The 19237-nt window shown below is 42.4% G+C and overlaps 9 protein-coding genes across 9 annotated transcripts; 6 read left to right on the forward strand and 3 right to left on the reverse strand.

Annotated features, from left to right (window-relative positions):
• Positions 1 to 489: 489 nt before the first annotated feature.
• Positions 490 to 1857, forward strand: SS1G_06062 (conserved hypothetical protein; the record flags this gene model as incomplete). The annotated part of the gene is made up of 1 exon (XM_001593090.1): positions 490 to 1857. One exon carries the CDS (start codon positions 490 to 492, stop codon positions 1855 to 1857), a length of 1368 nt encoding a protein of 455 aa, XP_001593140.1.
• Positions 1858 to 2856: 999 nt separating this feature from the next.
• SS1G_06063 (predicted protein) lies at positions 2857 to 3725 on the forward strand (the record flags this gene model as incomplete). Its single annotated transcript, XM_001593091.1, has 2 exons — positions 2857 to 3160; positions 3337 to 3725. The coding sequence occupies 2 exons, from the start codon at positions 2857 to 2859 to the stop codon at positions 3723 to 3725; spliced, it is 693 nt and encodes a 230-aa protein (XP_001593141.1).
• Positions 3726 to 3958: 233 nt separating this feature from the next.
• Positions 3959 to 4971, reverse strand: SS1G_06064 (hypothetical protein; the record flags this gene model as incomplete). Its single annotated transcript, XM_001593092.1, has 4 exons — positions 3959 to 3990; positions 4028 to 4050; positions 4238 to 4706; positions 4950 to 4971. 4 exons carry the CDS (start codon positions 4969 to 4971, stop codon positions 3959 to 3961), a joined length of 546 nt encoding a protein of 181 aa, XP_001593142.1.
• Positions 4972 to 5854: 883 nt separating this feature from the next.
• Positions 5855 to 6961, reverse strand: SS1G_06065 (hypothetical protein; the record flags this gene model as incomplete). The annotated part of the gene is made up of 2 exons (XM_001593093.1): positions 5855 to 6685; positions 6734 to 6961. The coding sequence occupies 2 exons, from the start codon at positions 6959 to 6961 to the stop codon at positions 5855 to 5857; spliced, it is 1059 nt and encodes a 352-aa protein (XP_001593143.1).
• Positions 6962 to 7638: 677 nt separating this feature from the next.
• Positions 7639 to 10668, forward strand: SS1G_06066 (hypothetical protein; the record flags this gene model as incomplete). The annotated part of the gene is made up of 5 exons (XM_001593094.1): positions 7639 to 7733; positions 7879 to 7909; positions 7964 to 8253; positions 8304 to 8641; positions 8687 to 10668. 5 exons carry the CDS (start codon positions 7639 to 7641, stop codon positions 10666 to 10668), a joined length of 2736 nt encoding a protein of 911 aa, XP_001593144.1.
• Positions 10669 to 12897: 2229 nt separating this feature from the next.
• SS1G_06067 (predicted protein) lies at positions 12898 to 13236 on the forward strand (the record flags this gene model as incomplete). The annotated part of the gene is made up of 2 exons (XM_001593095.1): positions 12898 to 12924; positions 13096 to 13236. 2 exons carry the CDS (start codon positions 12898 to 12900, stop codon positions 13234 to 13236), a joined length of 168 nt encoding a protein of 55 aa, XP_001593145.1.
• Positions 13237 to 15836: 2600 nt separating this feature from the next.
• On the forward strand, positions 15837 to 16188 carry SS1G_06068 (predicted protein; the record flags this gene model as incomplete). The annotated part of the gene is made up of 2 exons (XM_001593096.1): positions 15837 to 15950; positions 16021 to 16188. The coding sequence occupies 2 exons, from the start codon at positions 15837 to 15839 to the stop codon at positions 16186 to 16188; spliced, it is 282 nt and encodes a 93-aa protein (XP_001593146.1).
• Positions 16189 to 16647: 459 nt separating this feature from the next.
• On the reverse strand, positions 16648 to 17215 carry SS1G_06069 (predicted protein; the record flags this gene model as incomplete). Its single annotated transcript, XM_001593097.1, has 3 exons — positions 16648 to 16702; positions 16798 to 16924; positions 17164 to 17215. The coding sequence occupies 3 exons, from the start codon at positions 17213 to 17215 to the stop codon at positions 16648 to 16650; spliced, it is 234 nt and encodes a 77-aa protein (XP_001593147.1).
• Positions 17216 to 17814: 599 nt separating this feature from the next.
• Positions 17815 to 18925, forward strand: SS1G_06070 (predicted protein; the record flags this gene model as incomplete). The annotated part of the gene is made up of 2 exons (XM_001593098.1): positions 17815 to 17970; positions 18047 to 18925. 2 exons carry the CDS (start codon positions 17815 to 17817, stop codon positions 18923 to 18925), a joined length of 1035 nt encoding a protein of 344 aa, XP_001593148.1.
• Positions 18926 to 19237: the final 312 nt, after the last annotated feature.

Genomic DNA, 19237 nt, shown 5'->3' on the forward strand with positions numbered 1-19237 from the left:
CGCAAGGTGCCAATATTGCCACTAGTTTGTGGCTATCCAGTGAGGACAAGCAATAAATTTGGATACTCCACTGCGGTATATATTGGAGTTTATGCTGCGCTCGGTGCTGGTCAAGCTTTGCTACTGTTCTTCTTTGCTTTGTAAGTGATATAATTTTCTACCCATAGTTTCCAATGGTCCGGACTCCAGCCAAGGATTTAAATCTTTCCAAACATGAAAGCTCAGATCTAGTCTGCTATCTACTAGACACTCTGTCTCTATACGCTAAACCAAGAGTGTCACTTTTGCTAACCACACATCAGGTCTCTTACAATCCTAGGAACAATTGCAAGTAAGGTAATGCTCAGCAAAGCCATTACAAAAGCACTCCGAGCACCGATGTCTTTCTTTGACACAACTCCCTTGGGCCGTATTACCAATCGGTTTTCGAGAGATGTTGATGTCATGGATAATAATCTTACAGATGCCATCCGAATGTACTTTTTAACTATGGCCATGATTATCTCGGTGTTTGCCTTAATTATTGCCTACTTCCATTATTTTGCTATTGCGCTTGCACCATTATTGGTGCTATTCATTTTCGCATCCGGATATTATCGAGCATCGGCACGAGAAATGAAGCGTTTCGAATCAGTCTTCCGATCAAATCTATTTGCCAAATTCAGTGAAGGGCTCTCTGGAACAGCTACTATTAAAGCATATGGACTACAAGATCGATTCATCCATGATCTGAGGAAAGCTATTGATGAGATGAATTCTGCTTATTTCCTTACATTCTCTAACCAGCGCTGGCTGTCAACCCGGCTTGATGTTATCGGTAATCTACTCGTATTCGTGACTGGAATTCTAGTTATCACTTCTAGATTCTCCGTCGGGCCATCAACTGCAGGATTGGTATTGTCTTACATTCTGTCTATTGTTCAAATGATTCAGTTTACCGTCCGCCAATTAGCGGAAGTGGAGAATGGAATGAATGCTACGGAGCGTCTCCATTATTACGGTACGTCTCTAGAAGAGGAGGCGCCACTTCATACGATAGAAGTTCGCCCGTCATGGCCAGAAAGTGGCGAGATTGTTTTCAACAATGTTGAAATGAAATACAGGGAAAACCTTCCACTGGTTTTGTCCGGCCTATCGATGCACATCAAGGGTGGCGAGCGTATTGGAGTGGTTGGTCGTACAGGTGCTGGAAAATCTAGTATCATGTCCACCCTCTTCCGCCTTGTTGAAATCTCTAGTGGTTCGATCATTGTGGATGGTGTAGATATCAGCAAGATTGGACTTCATGACCTTCGATCTCGTCTTGCTATCATCCCGCAAGATCCCACCCTATTCAAGGGAACCATCAGAAGCAATCTTGATCCGTTCAATGAACACACTGATTTGGAACTTTGGTCCGCGTTACGACAATCTGACCTTGTGGCATCAGACTCGAATCTCAACGATGAGGTCACAGGACGTATACATCTCGATTCTATAGTCGAAGATGAAGGGTTAAATTACTCGCTAGGCCAAAGACAACTTATGGCTCTTGCTCGCGCTCTTGTCCGTGGCTCGCAAATCATTGTTTGTGACGAAGCTACCAGCTCCGTTGATATGGAAACTGATGAGAAGATTCAAAGAACTATTCAAGAAGGGTTCAGAGGCAAGACGCTTTTATGTATTGCTCATAGACTCAAGACTATCATCGGGTATGATCGCATTTGCGTCATGGATAAGGGTACAATTGCAGAGTTAGATGAGCCGATCAGGTTATGGGAGCAGGGAGGGATTTTCAGAGCTATGTGTGATAGAAGTGGTATTCGAAGAGAGGACTTTGCTAGAGCAGCGGTTCCGACCGCGACGAAACAGGATTGAGGAATAATGGCTTTATTGATGGATCACTTGGGGTTGTATATATGATGGATGAAAGATGAGACATGGTATATGTGCGTTTCATGGGCATTTGGCGTTTAGGAGAAAGATAATAGAAGTTGAGCAAATGAAAGTTATGAGGTGGATACCTTTGCACGAATGTTTTCGCATGGAGTACGATGGCATGGCAAATACACGAATTCACACACAAATTTAGTTTCAAAGCATTCAAGTACAAAACCATTTCGTTTCCTCGTAAGATCGTGAGTGGATAAAGGGTGCAAAAAGCTAACCCCTGACTAAGTCTTGTTTCCCTTTAATCTCGCAATTATGAATTTTCCAAAGAATCCATCTAGATCACCAACTGTTTGAAGGAATTCAAAGACGGTAACAAAACCGGGTCTGGAAGGGAGTGGGCTACGTAAGATGACTAGGGTTTGCAGCAGAATGATCCTGGTTAGGACGATTCGGGATCGTCTTGAGCTTCCGAATACATCGTCGTACAGAATTGTCAGCGGAGCGAGGTGAAATGTGACGAATCAGGAGATGAGGTTCTCCTTTGTTCCTCTCGATATCTTGGGTTGGTGGGCTGTTTATTACGGGCATCCTTTAGAAGAAAAAATTTGTTTATGAGATGAAATTTGGGATTTGTTATAAATGAATACTCGTATGTTCTTGAGAGTTTTTTTTTAAAAAAGGGATGAATTGAGAGATAGAGTTTTGGGGGTACTTTTTGATCTATTTTTCTTCGCTCTGTTCGCTGTTAGGAATTCTTCTTCGATATACTCACTCCGTACATATACACTCATGGGAAGTACGTACTGTACACAAGCTCTCGCTAATCGTACGGATAATCTCAAGACTCCACAATCCTATTAACCTTACATGACGGTTAAAGCCGTTTCTTGGCACTCCTCTCATCCATCCATCCATTCAATCACACTCACATCTTCCCCTCCTCCCCTCCTCCCCTCCTCCCCTCCCAAACATACCCCATCCAAAATGCCCTGCACAGAACTCGCACTTCTCCCCCTCACCTCCCCACTTTCCCCCCGTCTCATCCCCAAACTGCGAATTGCCAAACACGTGCTCGAGACCGCTGCTGGATATCCTTGTTATTTCTATCAACAGGTGGAAAATCCTTCGTATATATATATTGTCGGGACGTGGGAAAGTCCTCAACATCATGAGAGGTTCATTCCGAGTGTGGAGAATTTGGGACTTTTTGATTTGTTGAAGGGGGAGGTGGTGGTTGGGGTGGGTGTGGGGGAGACGGTGGAGGGGAGGGGTATTAGAATGTGGCATTGTGAGTGTGAGGGGGATTTTTCCCTTTTTTTTTTCAGTTCTTTTTTGATATTATTGATGGTTGGAGCTGGGTTGCTTTAAGAGGTGCATTGTGTGTGGATTATGAGTGGGGATTTTTGCTTTGCTTCATGGATGGAACTAGTTCTTGGAGTAAATACTAATTCTTTAACACCACAGTAGACTGCGATGCACTCCAACCCCTCCGTGTAGGAACAGAAAAAGGACCCGGAGAAGAAGATTCGAAGAAAAAATCTCCTTTCTCCGCACCCATAATATCATGTAATCGATATTTCATCACATCCTCCAACAAAGAAGGATTTAGAGAGAAATATGGCGCGGTGAAACATGTATTAGCGGAGGAGGCGAAAGAGTATGAGATTGAGGGAGGATGGAGGATAGAGAAGGAGGCGGAGGATAAAGACGAATGGGTCATGTTTTGTGGGTGGAAGAGTGTGGAGAAACATTTGGCGTTTAGTACCAAGGAGGGGTTTAGGGAATGGAGGGGCATTGTGGATTGGGTGGATGGGTTTGAGGTTAGGCATTTGAGGAAGATTGAGGGATTGTGATTTAGGAGAGAAGGGGTGGAAAAGGAGGATAGAGGGTTGAGGTTAAGTCGGAAAGAATTAATTTGTTGGGAAGAAGGAATGGTTCATTCGTGCGAGAGTAAGGGCTCACTCTACCTTGATTTCATGGATTTATATATTTATAGTCTTAACATGATGTTCCCGTCTGATATATCCGTGACACAACAACCTGGATTCTCCTCTGCCCGCAAAATTCGATTCGCAACAGAAGAATCTTATTCAATTTCGAATATTTTACTCTCAACACCTGATTCCGTAATAGTGCGAGATATAGTTTCACTTACCTTTCCGCTCCACAAGTACCTTTCTGAATTTTAAAGATAAAAACGATTCTGACATTCAACAACTATACACATTATTTATAAACACATTCCCTATAACCCTCCACTCCAAACTTCCCCATCAACCCCCTCAACCTCCCCTCCCCATACCACCCCTCAAAAACCAACTCCACCTCCCCAAAATAATTTTTCCCCTCCCCTACTTTCACAAACCCCACACTCTCAAACAACCTAATACTCCCAACATTCTTCCCCCCAATCTTAACTCTCAACTGCAACAATTTCATCTCCCCCCCTTCCTTCTCCCCCTGAATCCCCTCTCTATACTCCTCCAAAATCCTCTCCAAATGCCTCCTCAAATACTCCATAAAACTAAGTACTGCCGATCTACCCAGTCCATTCCCCCTAGCCGACGATTCGGCTATCATGATTTCTATTTCTCCTATACATCCCTCTTCATCTTCATCTGCTTCTGTGAGGAATAAATTGATATCTCCAATCATTTTCGCAGGGGCATCTGATACACCTTTTCTAATCTCTTCTGATGAAGCATCAATGGTGTCGGGTAGACAGATGATAAATGTTAGTTTATCATGATCTGTTCTCCAGCTTTTTTGCATTGCATATTCTTCCTCGAGACTTAGGGGCTCGGAAGCGGTTGCCTGTTGGATTTCCTGATGATCTTGTTAGTCTCCATTTTTATGTTCATTTTTCAAGATGCGTTTCCATATGTTGCAGAGCCTGAGCATAAATTTCTTCCGTATCCTGTTAAATGGGTAGCTGTGCCTACCTCATCTTTCATCCACTCATGATAGGTAATCACGTGTGATTCTTCATATGGTACCAAAAGTACTTTGTTCGTATAAACAGCTGGCTATTTCAGTTTCTGACATAACAAGAGAATCTAGGATGGAAGATAAGTTACCTGTATGTTCGTTGATTAACATTTTGATTTATAGATGGTCTATTTTATTTAAAGCTGGCGGAAATACAGTGTAGAAATATACCTGAAACTCTATATCATGAATGAGATTTCTATTATCATAAATAATGATGAAATAATATTAGAATTTTGTCTATCTGCTTAATTTTCTGTTGGTCGAGATCTATTGAAGATTTTTCTATGATGTTAAGAAAGTACGGAGTATAAGATTTATTATCATGAATGGCTAAAACTAGACCATTAAGCCACAACCACAGCCACTAGCTAAAATTTTGAGGCAGTAGAGGTGCGAAGCGAGAAGGAAAAGGGGTGCGCGTAGCACGCCCTTTTCCAATTCTTTACAGAATCTGGAATACGTTACATCACTCGCATCAAAATGGTCGGCTGGGCTTAGATTCTTTCCTAAATACTTACCAAAAGATATCTTGAGCATTTCTACTGTCGGTTTGTCCTGGACAATAGGTGGCGCTTGATCGTCATTTTAAACTGGGCTTTTTGTGAGGGTATGAGGATCTCTCATACTTGGCTGTAGATGCGGTGCTTTTTACATCTTTTACAACTTTGGTCGCGTTGACGGGAGATTTTGGGAAGGATTAACGTCTGTTGGTAAGATTGAGCAGATTCTCCATAATAATTCAGCACTTTTGGTGCCAAAGATTCAGCCGTCGATGACTGCTGCTGGAGATGCTTTCGCACTTGCGGCTTTGACTTCCTCGATAACGGAGTTAAGTAGTGTAGTTTTAGGGACATTTTAGAAAATGAGTAGGCATAGAGAATATATGGCAGTTTATGTACCCTTGGGGTCCTTGAGAAAGGTGATATTACATATTTATTTCATGTCGACGAGTACTGTACAGCCCAAGCATCGTTATTTGAACAATGAATTTTTATCTAACCTCTCCACCGCCAAGAATATCTTTGATATTGATCTCTCCACTACCTCGAGGTAATGGCTGTGCCTGATTCGGTCCTTCCTTCCAACCAATCATATATATCATCCTGAAGGTTGCAGGTATTGTCCCATCCTCGTTTCCATGTAATTCTCGATATATTCCCTCGTTTGCCAGAAGTACATCCCTCTTGATTGCACCTGCCTCCCTTCCTAGTATGGCATTGCTTTCGCCCATCCGTTGCAAATCTTGCATCAGGGCAAATGTATCGGGAAAGTCAATAATGATGTCGTCAATATCTACGGTTAACATTTTGAACCCCGCTTTCTGTAGCAATCCCCCAATATCTCTGACATCTGCTAGAGGAGAAACATGTGGAGAGACTCCTCCCCTTCGTTCCGTATCTGCGAGCTGCAATGAAGTGCGCAACTCAAATAATGTATCACCACCAAACATCGCTGCTAAGAAAGGTGCATCTGGTTTCAATACGTGATTGATTTGTGCGAGTAGAGATGGAAGGTCGTTGATCCAGTGCATACTCAAAGAGCTCAACACTGCATCAAATGTTCCTGCTTCATAAGGCAACCTTTCCTCATCGTCAAGCACTTCGCGTGTGAGGTTTATTTCCTTATTGAACGGTAAATCTTCGTCTCGATATAACATATTCCGAGATGAGTCTGCGGCTGTGAGACGGGTAATGCGGGAGGAAAGTGGAGGAGACGTAGGCTTCGATGGGTTGATGTCTGGATCGGGTAGAGTCAGAGCTCTTGCTATGTTACATGAGTTCGCTCCAAGGTCTAAGACATGATCAAAATGTCTATTGATATCCTGTACTATTATAAGCTATTTGAACTCAATTGAACCAAACAATCTCACCAATAACCTTTCCGAAAGTCGCATGGCCACCTCATCCTTCAGGTAATCCACTTGTCTACTTTTCTCCTTGTCTAAAGCCGCACGTTCTTTTTGTAGATATTTTGTATGTCTATCGAAAACTTGTAATGTGGGCGATCCTGGGGATTGTACAGCGTAATTTCGAAATATACATAATCTCCTTGTTGAAGAGGGTCTCGAAAGAAAAGGCCTTATACTTAAAGGCTTCATAATTGAGAACGAATTGAAGTATTGAAAAAAGTTAAAGACGGTTATAAAAACAATACAAGAACATACCTAATAAACTTTGAGAACCATGAGAATCAATGAGGCTGCATTGAGTTTTATGATGTAAGGTTATTTGGCAAGCGCAAGGCTAAGCTTAAGGTTCAACGTTTGGCTTAAAATAAAAAGCCTTACCTAAGAAATTAATCCCTGTTATTGCCTAGCAACAATGCATTGCTCCCTTATGCCGCGTACGGAACGGAATTTAGAAGTACAATTGTAACTATTCTAGATTCCGGTATCACCAGATACCGCCAACACCATCTCCCTCTCTCTGTGTTGTTTGATTATTTGAAGGAAAGGAGGCGAATGCGCCCATAATAGTTTGCGGATGGCGGATCACGAGCAAGGCTAAATATCCGTAGCCACCAGCGCATTTCAAAGCCGAAAAGTCCCAGTGAACTGTCCAACATAATACTGGAGTCTGCGAAGAGAAGTACGATCAGGAATCGACAAGAGTTCCGCCAATTTACAGTCGCGCACCGCTCTTGTTCAATTTGTTTTTCTATCAAAAGAGCAGATAATCCATCTCAGAAGGTCGACGGAAAGACAGGAAGACAGCAACGATGGCTTCATCCGCTGGAAGCTTTCTGGGCCGCGGGAGCTCCAGCAATAACTCGAATATGCGGGGTCTCGTACAATTCATCGCGGATCTTAGGAATGCAAGAGCCAGAGAGCTTGAAGAAAAAAGAATCAATAAGGAACTGGCAAATATAAGGTCGGTCATCAATCCTCCGCAGTTCCCAGGATTTCTTATGCAAGGCTGACTTTTGTTCCTCATTCAAGGCAGAAATTCAAAGGTCCGAAATCTTGCCTAGAATAAAGGGGCGTAGCTAATTGTGATGAATAGATGGAAATCTCAGTGGTTACCATAAGAAGAAATACGTTTGCAAGGTAATTTGTTCCACCGCCTCTCGTGCAATTCACCCCTAATGAGCATTTTTCTAGCTCTTATACATATACATCCTTGGGTGGAATGTCGACTTTGGCCATCTCGAAGCAGTTAATCTTATATCTGCGACTAAATACTCGGAAAAGCAAATTGGATACCTGGCGATGACCCTGTTCCTTCATGAAGGACACGAATTGATACACTTGGTTGTGAACAGCATTAGGAAAGACTTGACGGATCACAATGAATTATTTAACTGCTTGGCATTGCATGCCATTGCCAATGTGGGTGGAAGAGAAATGGGAGAGGCGTTGAGCGGGGAGGTCCATAGGCTCTTGATATCACCGTGAGAAAGCTCGTGTCATGTTCCGTTCTGTGTCACCTCTAATACTATAGCAGGACATCCAAACCGTTTGTCAAAAAGAAGGCAGCGTTGACTCTTCTTCGGCTCTATCGAAAACACCCCGATATAGTGCAAGCGCAATGGGCGGAACGAATTATATCTTTAATGGACGATGTTGACATTGGTGTTGCTCTCTCGGTCACCTCGCTCGTTATGGCTCTTGCTCAAGATAATCCTGAGCAATACAAAGGATGTTATGTTAAAGCTGCAGCAAGAATCAAGAGAATAGTCGTGGATGAAGAATTCGGCCAAGACTATCTTTATTACAAAGTGCCGTGCCCATGGCTACAGATGAAACTTTTAAGATTGTTACAATATTATCCCGCATCAGGTATGTTCTACTATTGCAGTGATGTCTTTTGCTAACAATGCCTAGAGGACATACATGTGAGAGACTTGATTCGGAAATCCATACAAAGAATCCTGGATGATGCGTCCGATATGCCTAAAAATGTTCAGCAAAACAACGCACAAAATGCGGTTTTGTTTGAGGCCATCAATCTTGTCATTCACCTCGACACCGAAGTGGATCTGATGAGACAGATCTCAATAAGACTCGGGAAGTTCATCCAATCACGGGAAACAAATGTTCGATATCTTGGCTTGGAAGCCATGACACATTTGGCTGCAAGGGCTGATGTCCTAGATCCAATTAAGCAGCATCAGGCGATTATTATTGGATCCCTAAAAGATAGAGATATTAGTGTGCGGAGGAAAGGTTTGGATTTACTATACAGTATGTGTGATCAAACCAACGCACAACCCATTGTTGGCGAGCTCTTGCAATATCTTCAAAATGCAGATTTTGCCATCCGAGAAGAAATGGTTTTGAAAATTGCCATTTTGACCGAGAAATATGCCACTGACATTCAGTGGTATGTTGACATATCATTGCGACTTATTGCAATGGCCGGTGATCATGTTAGTGACGAAGTTTGGCACCGAGTCATTCAAATCGTCACAAATAACGAAGAGCTCCAAGTTTATGCAGCGCAGAATATTTTACAGTATGTAAAAGCAGACCACTGTCACGAGACACTTGTGAAAATCGGAGGATACATACTTGGCGAATTCGGCCACTTGATTGCAGAGGATAAAGGTTGTAGCCCAATCGAGCAGTACCTTGCATTACAGGGCAAACTGCAAGGTTGCTCATCCAGTACAAGAGCAATCATCCTATCATCTTTTATCAAATTTGTCAATCTTTTCCCAGAGATTAAACCTAGACTTATGTATGTGTTCCAAGCATACAGTCATACCTTGGATTCCGAACTTCAGCAAAGAGCTTGTGAATATTTGGCGTTAGCAAGCCTACCAACCGATGATCTACTTCGAACGGTCTGCGATGAAATGCCACCTTTCCCAGAACGTCAATCAGCATTACTTTCGCGGCTACACCAAAAGCATGCTGGTACGAGTGATAAGCGGACTTGGATTGTGGGAGGTAAAGATGCCAATGCTAATGAGAAAGATTTTGTGGTTGCCAAGAACCCAGGTCTAAAGCGTACTTTTAGCACAAACGGAGCAATAGCCAATGCCACTGGAGCTAACGGGGGTACTAATGGTACGAACGGGCACACCAATGGCTCGGGCAACGACCTTGCCGGATTAAATCTCATGGATCAAGGTCCGTCGGAGCCAAAAACCCTGAAAGCGCCAAACCTCGCAAGCGCGGCCCATCTTTCACCAGATTGGGAAATCGGATATAATAAACTACTTCTAAAAGCGGAGGGTGTACTTTACGAAGATGGGCAAATTCAAATTGGAGTGCGATCCGAATATCGTGGCCAGATGGCATGCGTCATTTTATACTTCTCCAACAAATCCCCGTCCTCTGTCAGTTCGTTCACCACAACACTCGATCTCGAACCGAGCGAGAAGGAGAACTTAACATGGGAGGTAAAAGGTTTACCAGAAAGCACAATTCAACAAGGTGCACAAAGTCAACAAATGATAATGTTTGAATCGAGAAAGGTATTTGAAAAAAGTCCAACGATTAGGATCAGTTACTTGGCTGGGGCTCTCCAAGCTTTGACACTGAAGCTTCCAATCACCATACACAAATTCATGGACCCAGCAGAATTATCAGCAGACGACTTCTTCAAACGTTGGAAGCAAATCGGAGGAGCACCACGTGAGGCTCAACGCATATTTGGCGTTAAGGGTGGTAAGGGCGGAATTCGTGAATTCACTGATGGATTTGTTCGAAGGACCATAGATGGCTTTAGATGGGGCATTCTGGATGGGGTAGATCCTAACAGGAAGAACTTCGTTGGTGCCAGTGTGCTGCATACTGGCGAGGGAGGCAAGTTTGGATGTTTGTTGAGATTGGAGCCGAATTATGGGACTCAGGTTTAAACTCTTACCCCCCTTCGTGGGATTTTAATGCTAATTACGATACGTAGATGGTTCGCCTCACCATTAGAGCAACTGATGAAAGTGTTCCGCCAGTTTTAATCAAGTTAATGGAGGAAAGACTTGCTGTCGGTGTTTCCACGCAGCCGGAGATGCAATTGCCACCTACACGGAGAGAAATATCAGATGCTTTTGGTAATATCCTTGTTGAGTAAGTGCACGAAATGATTTACAACTAGAGTAAATATTGAGGGACAGGGGAGCGATGTGTGAGAAGAAAATAAAATAATGCAAGGAAGGATTTGAAAGATGGATCTGCCTTCGAAAGGAAGGGGTTTGAAATTCTAGTGATAGTGATTAATATAGTGGTAGCCATATGAAGGCAAAATTTTGAGCGCATATCTTCCTTTTCCTGTTGGCTGGGGGCCTTTGTCCGGTGGAGTTTTGGTTAGTAAATAATACTTTGTAGTAAGTTTGATAGCTGTACACTCGAGAGATGATTTTTATAGAGTTATACTTTGGTGGCTATTTTCTTATGATTGTGGAAGGAATTTTCAATTCAGTGATTTTTTGTTTCGCGATGAGCTGTTACCATTATTTGACTTGAACCTACATATTGAGGTTTTCCATTGGCCTAGTTGAATATGTGGCTCGTACGAGAGAGGGGTTTGATCCTTTTCAGATTAGGTCGATGAATGGTGCAGGGAGGAAGATGGCAATGCAGGAATTATTGAATAGCTTTGCGAGGACACTTTGGAGGAGAGTGGATGTTAGGTTGTTAGAAGGAATGAAAAGGGTCAGGAGGGGAAAGTTCTTGGGTTTGGGAATGGGAAAAGAGGGACAATTCTCTTGAAAGATGCCGATGTTAGTTTGAAGTATGAACCGGCAGTGCAGTTTAGAAGGAAAATTGTATGATTGTAGGAGGTCGGTTGTAGATGAAGGTAAAGGCGCGGGGATGAATTAGGCTAGGATGATTGTTGTGCATGAAAATGCGAATACAGGTGCTTTCCCTGACTTTCACATGGGAGTAAACTTACTTTTATGGACGTGAAAATGATACTCGAGTAGTTTAGTTTTAACCATTTGCTTCTTGTCGCGACGCCCTTACATGAAACCTGCGAACATTTTTACCTTCGGCAGCAAACTTCAAAATATCTCGAAATCTCGAAGAACTTCACCACTACAATTCCAATTTTAGCTAGCAAGGAATTAAATCTATGACCTTCCTGCTCCTCAGAAAGTGTAAGGACCAATGAGGAGAAGGAATGGAAATCACAAACTTTAGGAATTAGGTGTAACCTCGAGCTAGATTCCATCGGAGAAGCCGATGACATGTTATCAGACAAAAAGCCCGAATAGCAATCCAGAACTCCCAGAAAGAATATTCTCAAATTCTTCCTACTGGGGACGAGTATATAAAAGCTTCTAGAGCAAATAGAACCGCCCCATCCAGACGAATAAAACAAGCCTGCCAACAACACAGCAAATACATTGGTTCGCTTGAGAACCCCTCCGTTTCAACCCGAACACCAACAATTTAATTTACCAAAATCATGCAACGTCGCCTCGTACGACGTGGTATTTCAGCATCGTACGATTCGAGTACCTTCTTTTCAACGAATAGATGTCTATTTTCTCACCTTTTGTTGCATGTCTGGGTTTTACCCCGAGTTGAGAGTGCGGGCTTTGTCATCGCTTGCGCTTTTGTTGCATGTCTGGGTACGCGGGTTCGCTTCGTGTTGGGTAGGTTGGTGTGGGGAATATTAATATGCGAGGTAGGAGTACGCTGTTTGTGTCAAGGGTTTTTGTGTTGGATTTATAGCACTTTGTTGGAAAGTTAGTACTTGTTCTGACAAGTAAATGTCTTTGGAACTCTGTGGTTACTTTTTTGGGGGGTTGAGATGTTTGTGTATTGTTCTTTTTCGCAGAAGTGTCCATCAGTTCACAACATTTTGTTGCTGAAGCTCACATTTTTTGGGATTGAATGTTGAATAATCCTTCTCTTCAAAACTTATTTCTCCTTGCTCCAGTATTATCACGTTCTTCCCATGTTAGTATCATCCTCCATTCACACATTTCAGGAATGTCTGGCCATGGTCGGAGTTTTAACTAGCGATTCAACCAGACGAATGAACATTTAGAAAATCCAATTTGTTGCGAGTTCAATTCATCATAACGGTACATCATCAAAAGTTTTTGTCATGCGTTCAACATCATTTATCTTTTGCCATAATGCCTATCATGTGGACTTGGTGCTCAGTAAGTTCTTATGTAGAGATACGGAAGTTCTATTTTGCTAGAATCTCAATCCTACATCCTCCCTACCTGCTTGTTTCTTATTCTAAATGACATAAGATCTTACATTCAATTCTCTTCTAGCTTCTCATGGCCTCTTCATGATCTGAACCCCTCGAAAGATTTGATTTTCAGAGATTCTTGTGTCAACTCGTCTTACTTATTCTCTTGAATACGCCAGTGTTTCGAAGAGGCAGTTATCAACTGATCGACATCGACGCCCATGTTTCATCTCGCCAGCAGTCTCATGAACTTTTTCCAAATTTCCAAATCTAAGTATCGGTGTTTTCGGGTTCCAGACGATACTTCCAGCTTGACTTCTGTGGTTCAGCAGAAATCTAGCACATTGTGTACAACAGTAGGCTTCCAGTTCGAGACAATAATGTGAGATCTAACTTACACTTCCGTGCCTGAATTGTGTCGACCATCATGGCAGAGCTATAGCTTATATCTAAGTTTAATTAATGACTCTGAGATCCTTAGGTTCTGAAATTGTTTCCAAGTATAATGCTCTTGTCTGCTTGGCACATCGCCACTCTGTTAATGATGAATACCAGTTTCCAAATTCGCACGATTCTGCAGGCACAAATACGAGTTCTGTATGCATAGGAAATGGTCAGCGGGACAAGAAGGGATTTCTTACAAGATTAAGATAATTCTCCGTCCTCTCTATTGCAGTCAAATGCCGATGACTTCCAGTTCTTTTGAAAATTCGTTGCGTAAGGAACCTCTCAATTTAGATACAAGCAATTATAGTAGCCGTTTGTGTATGGATTTAGCTAGCCGAAAAGAGCCATCATAAACAAGATCAAGGTGGACGGGGTCTAAGTTATAGTGGTTACCTACTAGGTTTCACCTTTGGAGCTTGAGATCATCACTGCTAACACCAAATGATTAAAGAACTCAACACACATCATTTTAAATGGTTAATACCTAGTATCACCGCCATTTCCAAGGATATATAACTTAAAAAACTCCATATTAGAGTCAGACTTAGAGTTAGAGTACAAAACCTAATGTACATCTATCACAGCTGTCGATCTAGACAGACCACGGGAAAAACCCACTTCATAGTAATACTGCCAATTTTGGGGATAACTTTTATTCTTTAAATTATATCAATGAGGGAAAGGGCTTCAGTATTTAACAGATTCCTAACAATTCATTGTTAGCATTTTTCCAATTCCACAGCTATACATCTGAAGATATACTGAAATTATCAGAATAATAAGTTAATAGTAATAAATCCAATACTATATTCAAAATTCAAATACTGATGCGGCCAGAAAGTACAGAGTATACGGACACCGACGCCATATCGGTGTTTAGAACTTAATTTGGCCAATGAAACCATTCCACCAATCGAATTTCCTCGGTTATCGTACCTAGCATATATTAGAGGGACCTATACCCATCAAAACCCAGGACCTCAAGATATTTCCCCGCAATTTTTTAACCCTATTTAGGAAGGAGACATGACTGCCTACTTTTCTAGCTGCACGAGTTATCCATTTCGATTGTATAAAGTATATATAAAACCGACAAAGTAATGAATTTCTGAGGCCCCTTATCTAAGATTAAGATTATAAAGGGGTAAAAGAAATGGATCTTCGATTAGCTAGATAAAGATCAACATAACTACTCCGTACATGGCATCAGCCGCACCAAGCACGTGGGGAGATGGGAATAACCTTATGTATTACGACCTCGCTTGACGTAAAAGGCTTGATGGGAGAACACCCGAAGCTTGTGCGAAAGTGGCCTGTCAAATAAAGTTTTCCCTCAACTCATAGGCTTTGCGACTGCGGCGCGATATTGTATGAATGTGAATCCTAACGACATCATGTCACATAAAGTGGAGGTGAAAAATGGAACGCAGGAGCGTTCACCTGTCAACTTAATGCACTGGCCAACCAGGACGTCTAAACCTAATTAGACGATACATCACCTGAATTCTACTGTCAAGGTGTTTTCTGCATATGCCTACAACAGCTTAATTATATTAGTTAATTTAATTAGATTACCGCCTTAACATATCCAGGGCTCAGGAACTCTATAGTCTATATCCGAATCCTGCTATGAAACTACCGGATTAAGCATTATTCATATGATCCATACTTCCATAAAACGTTAAACTACCCCGACATGTGCCCGAATACGGTGTGCCGATCATGCAAGCTTCAATTCAAGCTTTTTTCTGGAAATCTTTTTTGAGTGGGACTAGTCAACCGTTTTGTGGGTCCAGAACTGAAGTCGAACTCCAGATACTTGTGATTGATTGAGGGAGTTGACTCACTCTTCCATCGAGGCTCGGGATCCAAATCTCCATATGCTCTGGCTGTCTAATGGTTCAAACATGTATTTGACCCCCTTTCAAAAGGTCCCAAATTCGTTCTCTAATGCTGTTTAGTCCCGCTTTGCGATCGCGATGAGATTGATGCGGGATTGATGAATGCCGGTCCCGAGTGGTTGTAGGTGGGGCATACATGAGCATGTATTTTACGTGGTTGGGAAAGTACGGGGTAAGGATACCGTCAGGCAATCATCAATAAGGTAAAAGTTCGGAGAGGGGGAAATCCTAGTTGGCAGCCCTGCGGTCTAATAACGGGTGATATGCAGGAACATTGGTGACAGGATGGATTCATCGCATTTGGTGTATGAAGTAATAGATACACATATCTCTGACGGCTCATGCCGGGCAGTGATGAGAATCCGAGTATGCGAGAAAGTTTAAACAGACCGCCAGCTGGAAAAATAAGTATAAGAAGATGAATATCTCCCAGCTTGAGGTTGTATTCTCTATCAGCTCTCCAGTCACATTCAAACGTAATCAACACTTCTCAAATCACCAACCATCTCAATTACCTACCGCCAACATGGTCCGCATCGCCTCTATCGCCTTATTCTTCATCGCCAGCGCCCTTTCGGTGCAAGCTTGCACATACTGCCAGTGCGAGTTCTCAAACGGTGGTCACTGCTGTGTCTACTCAGTAAGTTCCATTAGGCCTTTGGCTTGTATCCATGTATTTCAATCAGCTCGGAAACTAACCTTCTGAACAGGATGCTGAGATTGGAAACCTCGATTGCAACAAGTACTGCGCTAATGCTCACCGCGCTGACGGTACCAACGGTGTCGGAGGTCCTGGAACTGCTTGCGCCGCTGGAGGAGCTTACAAGTGCGCCACCATCCCTGAGTCTCTTGACCGTACTCCATGCTACAAGCAGTAAGGGAATCGAAATGAAGAGGGAACTGTGAAGGGTAGTTAGCGGAGGGATGGCTAGGATGGGGATCGCACAGTTATGCACCAAGGCTCTGTCGTCTTGTCATTGTGGAAGAGAATCATCATGGCCGAATTGGAGAGTAATGGTAGTGGCTAGGCAGTAGCATGTTGCCGAGTTCAGAATTGAATTCAATTCATATCGAAGACTTGATTTTTTTTTGCATTGCAAGATATCGCACCCATGACAGTGAGGAAATAAAAATAAATGCAACAAAAATACAGTGCTTTTTTGTCTGTCCAAAAAATATCTGACATACACAAAGCGGCAAGCATCCATTCAAAATTATAACAATCACCCATGCACTACATTCCCTTAGATTTGAATGTGGGCTTCACTTTCACTTGTAGAACTTGAAGTTGTTTTTGTCATTCACTCAAGCGGAACTTCATGGAAGTACCGAGACAACTAGTCCCCAATCCAGAGGGCTCCTTCTGTGGCTACATTGAACTCCATCCTGCGGCTGTACGAATATAGAAGTAGTCTCTGGATCAAGAATATTCTTGGATGGAAGCTATTAAACTTGAAAAATTAGACGTAAAGCAAAAGCGAAGATACCCAGGTGTATTTTCACAAGTCGGCGTAAGAAGCTCCGGATAGCGGTAGTTGAAGATACTTCTAGCAGAGCTAGGAATTGCATTCTCGTCTCGCTGAGGTGCAGCATAGGCCCAAGGATTTTCCGAGTCTTTTTCATGCAGGTATCTTCAAAATGATGTATTCTTTCCGTCAGTATATTGATAGATGTCGAAGTTTGATGTTGTTCAATGTTTGACAGTGATGCAATCGGAGCGCGGATAAACCTAAACCTAAATTGTAAGTCTTACTTACCATTCTAACAATTCACGAGCTTGATTGATCAATTATATCCACCAATCGGAGCGAGACGGGTCATTTGGGTGATGGGGTATTTTTTCTATCACTCACCTTCGAGTCTATTTTCACGTCGGATACAATCTAAACCTATGCTACTAAACATGGCATCACTATTCTGGATCAAGGTGATTCATATTATCCGCTTAAAGATCGAGAATCTAATCAACTCGTTGAACATCTTACCAAGCCTGAGGAGTAACATACGTGATATTTGATCAAATTGAAGTATTTTCCCTCCATGAAATGATTACAGCGAGTGGCTAAGTGGCTTTATATGAGATCGAGATATCAAGCTATCGATGTATCTTCGGGAATCGACAACCATCAAGTGATGAGGTATAATTGTAGGGTTATTGTAGTGCTCTCACTTAATCACATAAATTTCACTTGGGCCTCGAAGGCTTCATTATATCGTGGCCAAGTGTCTATGCAAGCAAACTTTCACTATAGATGCTGAAATTAGTTAACTGTTTACTCTCACGGAGTGTTGTTTTCGGATGTCGCATGTGTAGTACCTCGTCAAGGTTCTGATTACCTTTAAAGTTTCTCTTTGAGTCAAGGAAAGCGCAGTGCGATCTCACCTGCAAAAGGCAACAAACAGATACTCATAGCAATGAGACTCTAACAATCTCAACAAGATTAGTCATGTTTATTTCTTCCAAGCCGATACTACAAGTACTTTTAAGAACACATTGATGAGAAATGTCGCTTGTATCAGTTACCGATGATTATTATATGATTCTTGAAGTGGTGCAAACAGCTACACTCGATCAGATCACGAAGTCTTACAAACAGCAAGCGCTAAAGCTTCATCCAGATAAGAATCCTAGGCACGATGCTACTGAAGCTTTTCAATTGGTACGTTCATTTTCAGGCCTAGGCTAATTCGACTTGTCGATTGTCAGGATTTATAAGCTGAGGTTTAATATTGAAGCTCGGGAAAGCATACGAGACGCTGAGGGACGGAGACAAGCGCCAAGCCTATGACCTTATTTACCCTTCTGTGCCAAAGGTTCGCGCTCCTCCTGAGGTCAAACAGAATCCTCTAGCAAAACAGAACCATCAAGCCAAACAGAACCCTCAAGCCAAACAGAACACTCCAGCCAAACAGACATCTCAAACCCAATATTCAGAGGCCTCCTCTCCTCAAGCCGAACAAAGACCTCACACTCGAAAATCGGAGGCACTCAGTGAGACGGCACAAATCGCTATACTTCAAAAGTCTAAACAAGAACGTGAGGTGGAATGGCAGGCTTTAAAAAATTCCTATGACTCATCAATATTGGAGCTGCACAAGGAAATTCAATGGCTGCAGCAGGAAATCAAGACTCTAGATAACATTGAAGCATTTGAGACGAGGAAAAAGGCACGAGAGAGCAACTGGGGAACATGGATCGTGTCATCCAAAGGCAAAAAGGTAGAGGACGTCGACAATGAGGATGAGAAAGAACACAAAGAAAATGAGAGGCAGAAGAGAGGAATTGAGAGAGATTGGAAGAAGATGCGATTGGAATTGGCAAGGACACTTTTGAAGGAATTGGAACGTCTAATCAAAGACGCGGAGAAGAAACATGATGCTGAGGATCTCGAAGATGATCTAAAAATGGGGGTTCTATATAAGATTTGGTCTAGAGAAGCTGAGGAGAGACAGGAGAGAGAGAAAATGGAACGGGGAAGGAAAGGTGGTAAAATGCAAGAGAAGGAGAGAGTAGAGTTAGAGGGTACATCGAAAATCTGGAAACAAGAGCAGGAGAAGCAAAAGAAGGAAGTGGGAGAGCCGTTGGGAAAAGAAGAGAAGGAGAATAAAAAGTAGCAGAGGAATATCGATAAGACCAAAAAACTTCAGGAATAATACGCATTTTATACTCTTCTCGAAGATTTCTCTGAATCTGGTGGAACCAATGAACCTGTCACTGCGGCAGTTTCTGGCAAGGGCACAAAATGAGGTGATAAGTCATTTATAAGGGCGATGAGGCTTAGAGCTATCCGCCGCGGTATCTGGGCTGCAAGAAGAAGGTATTTCGAATGTGCCAAAGCGGAATACGGGGAGGATACCTCTCTGTAAGATTTCTCGGTCTAGAATAATAAGTTTATTATCTCTAGCAAGATGTAACATCTTGAAATA

The sequence above is a fragment of the Sclerotinia sclerotiorum genome, genomic scaffold, assembly GCF_000146945.2.
Source record: "Sclerotinia sclerotiorum 1980 UF-70 scaffold_7 genomic scaffold, whole genome shotgun sequence".
Classification (NCBI taxonomy): Eukaryota; Fungi; Ascomycota; class Leotiomycetes; order Helotiales; family Sclerotiniaceae; genus Sclerotinia; species Sclerotinia sclerotiorum.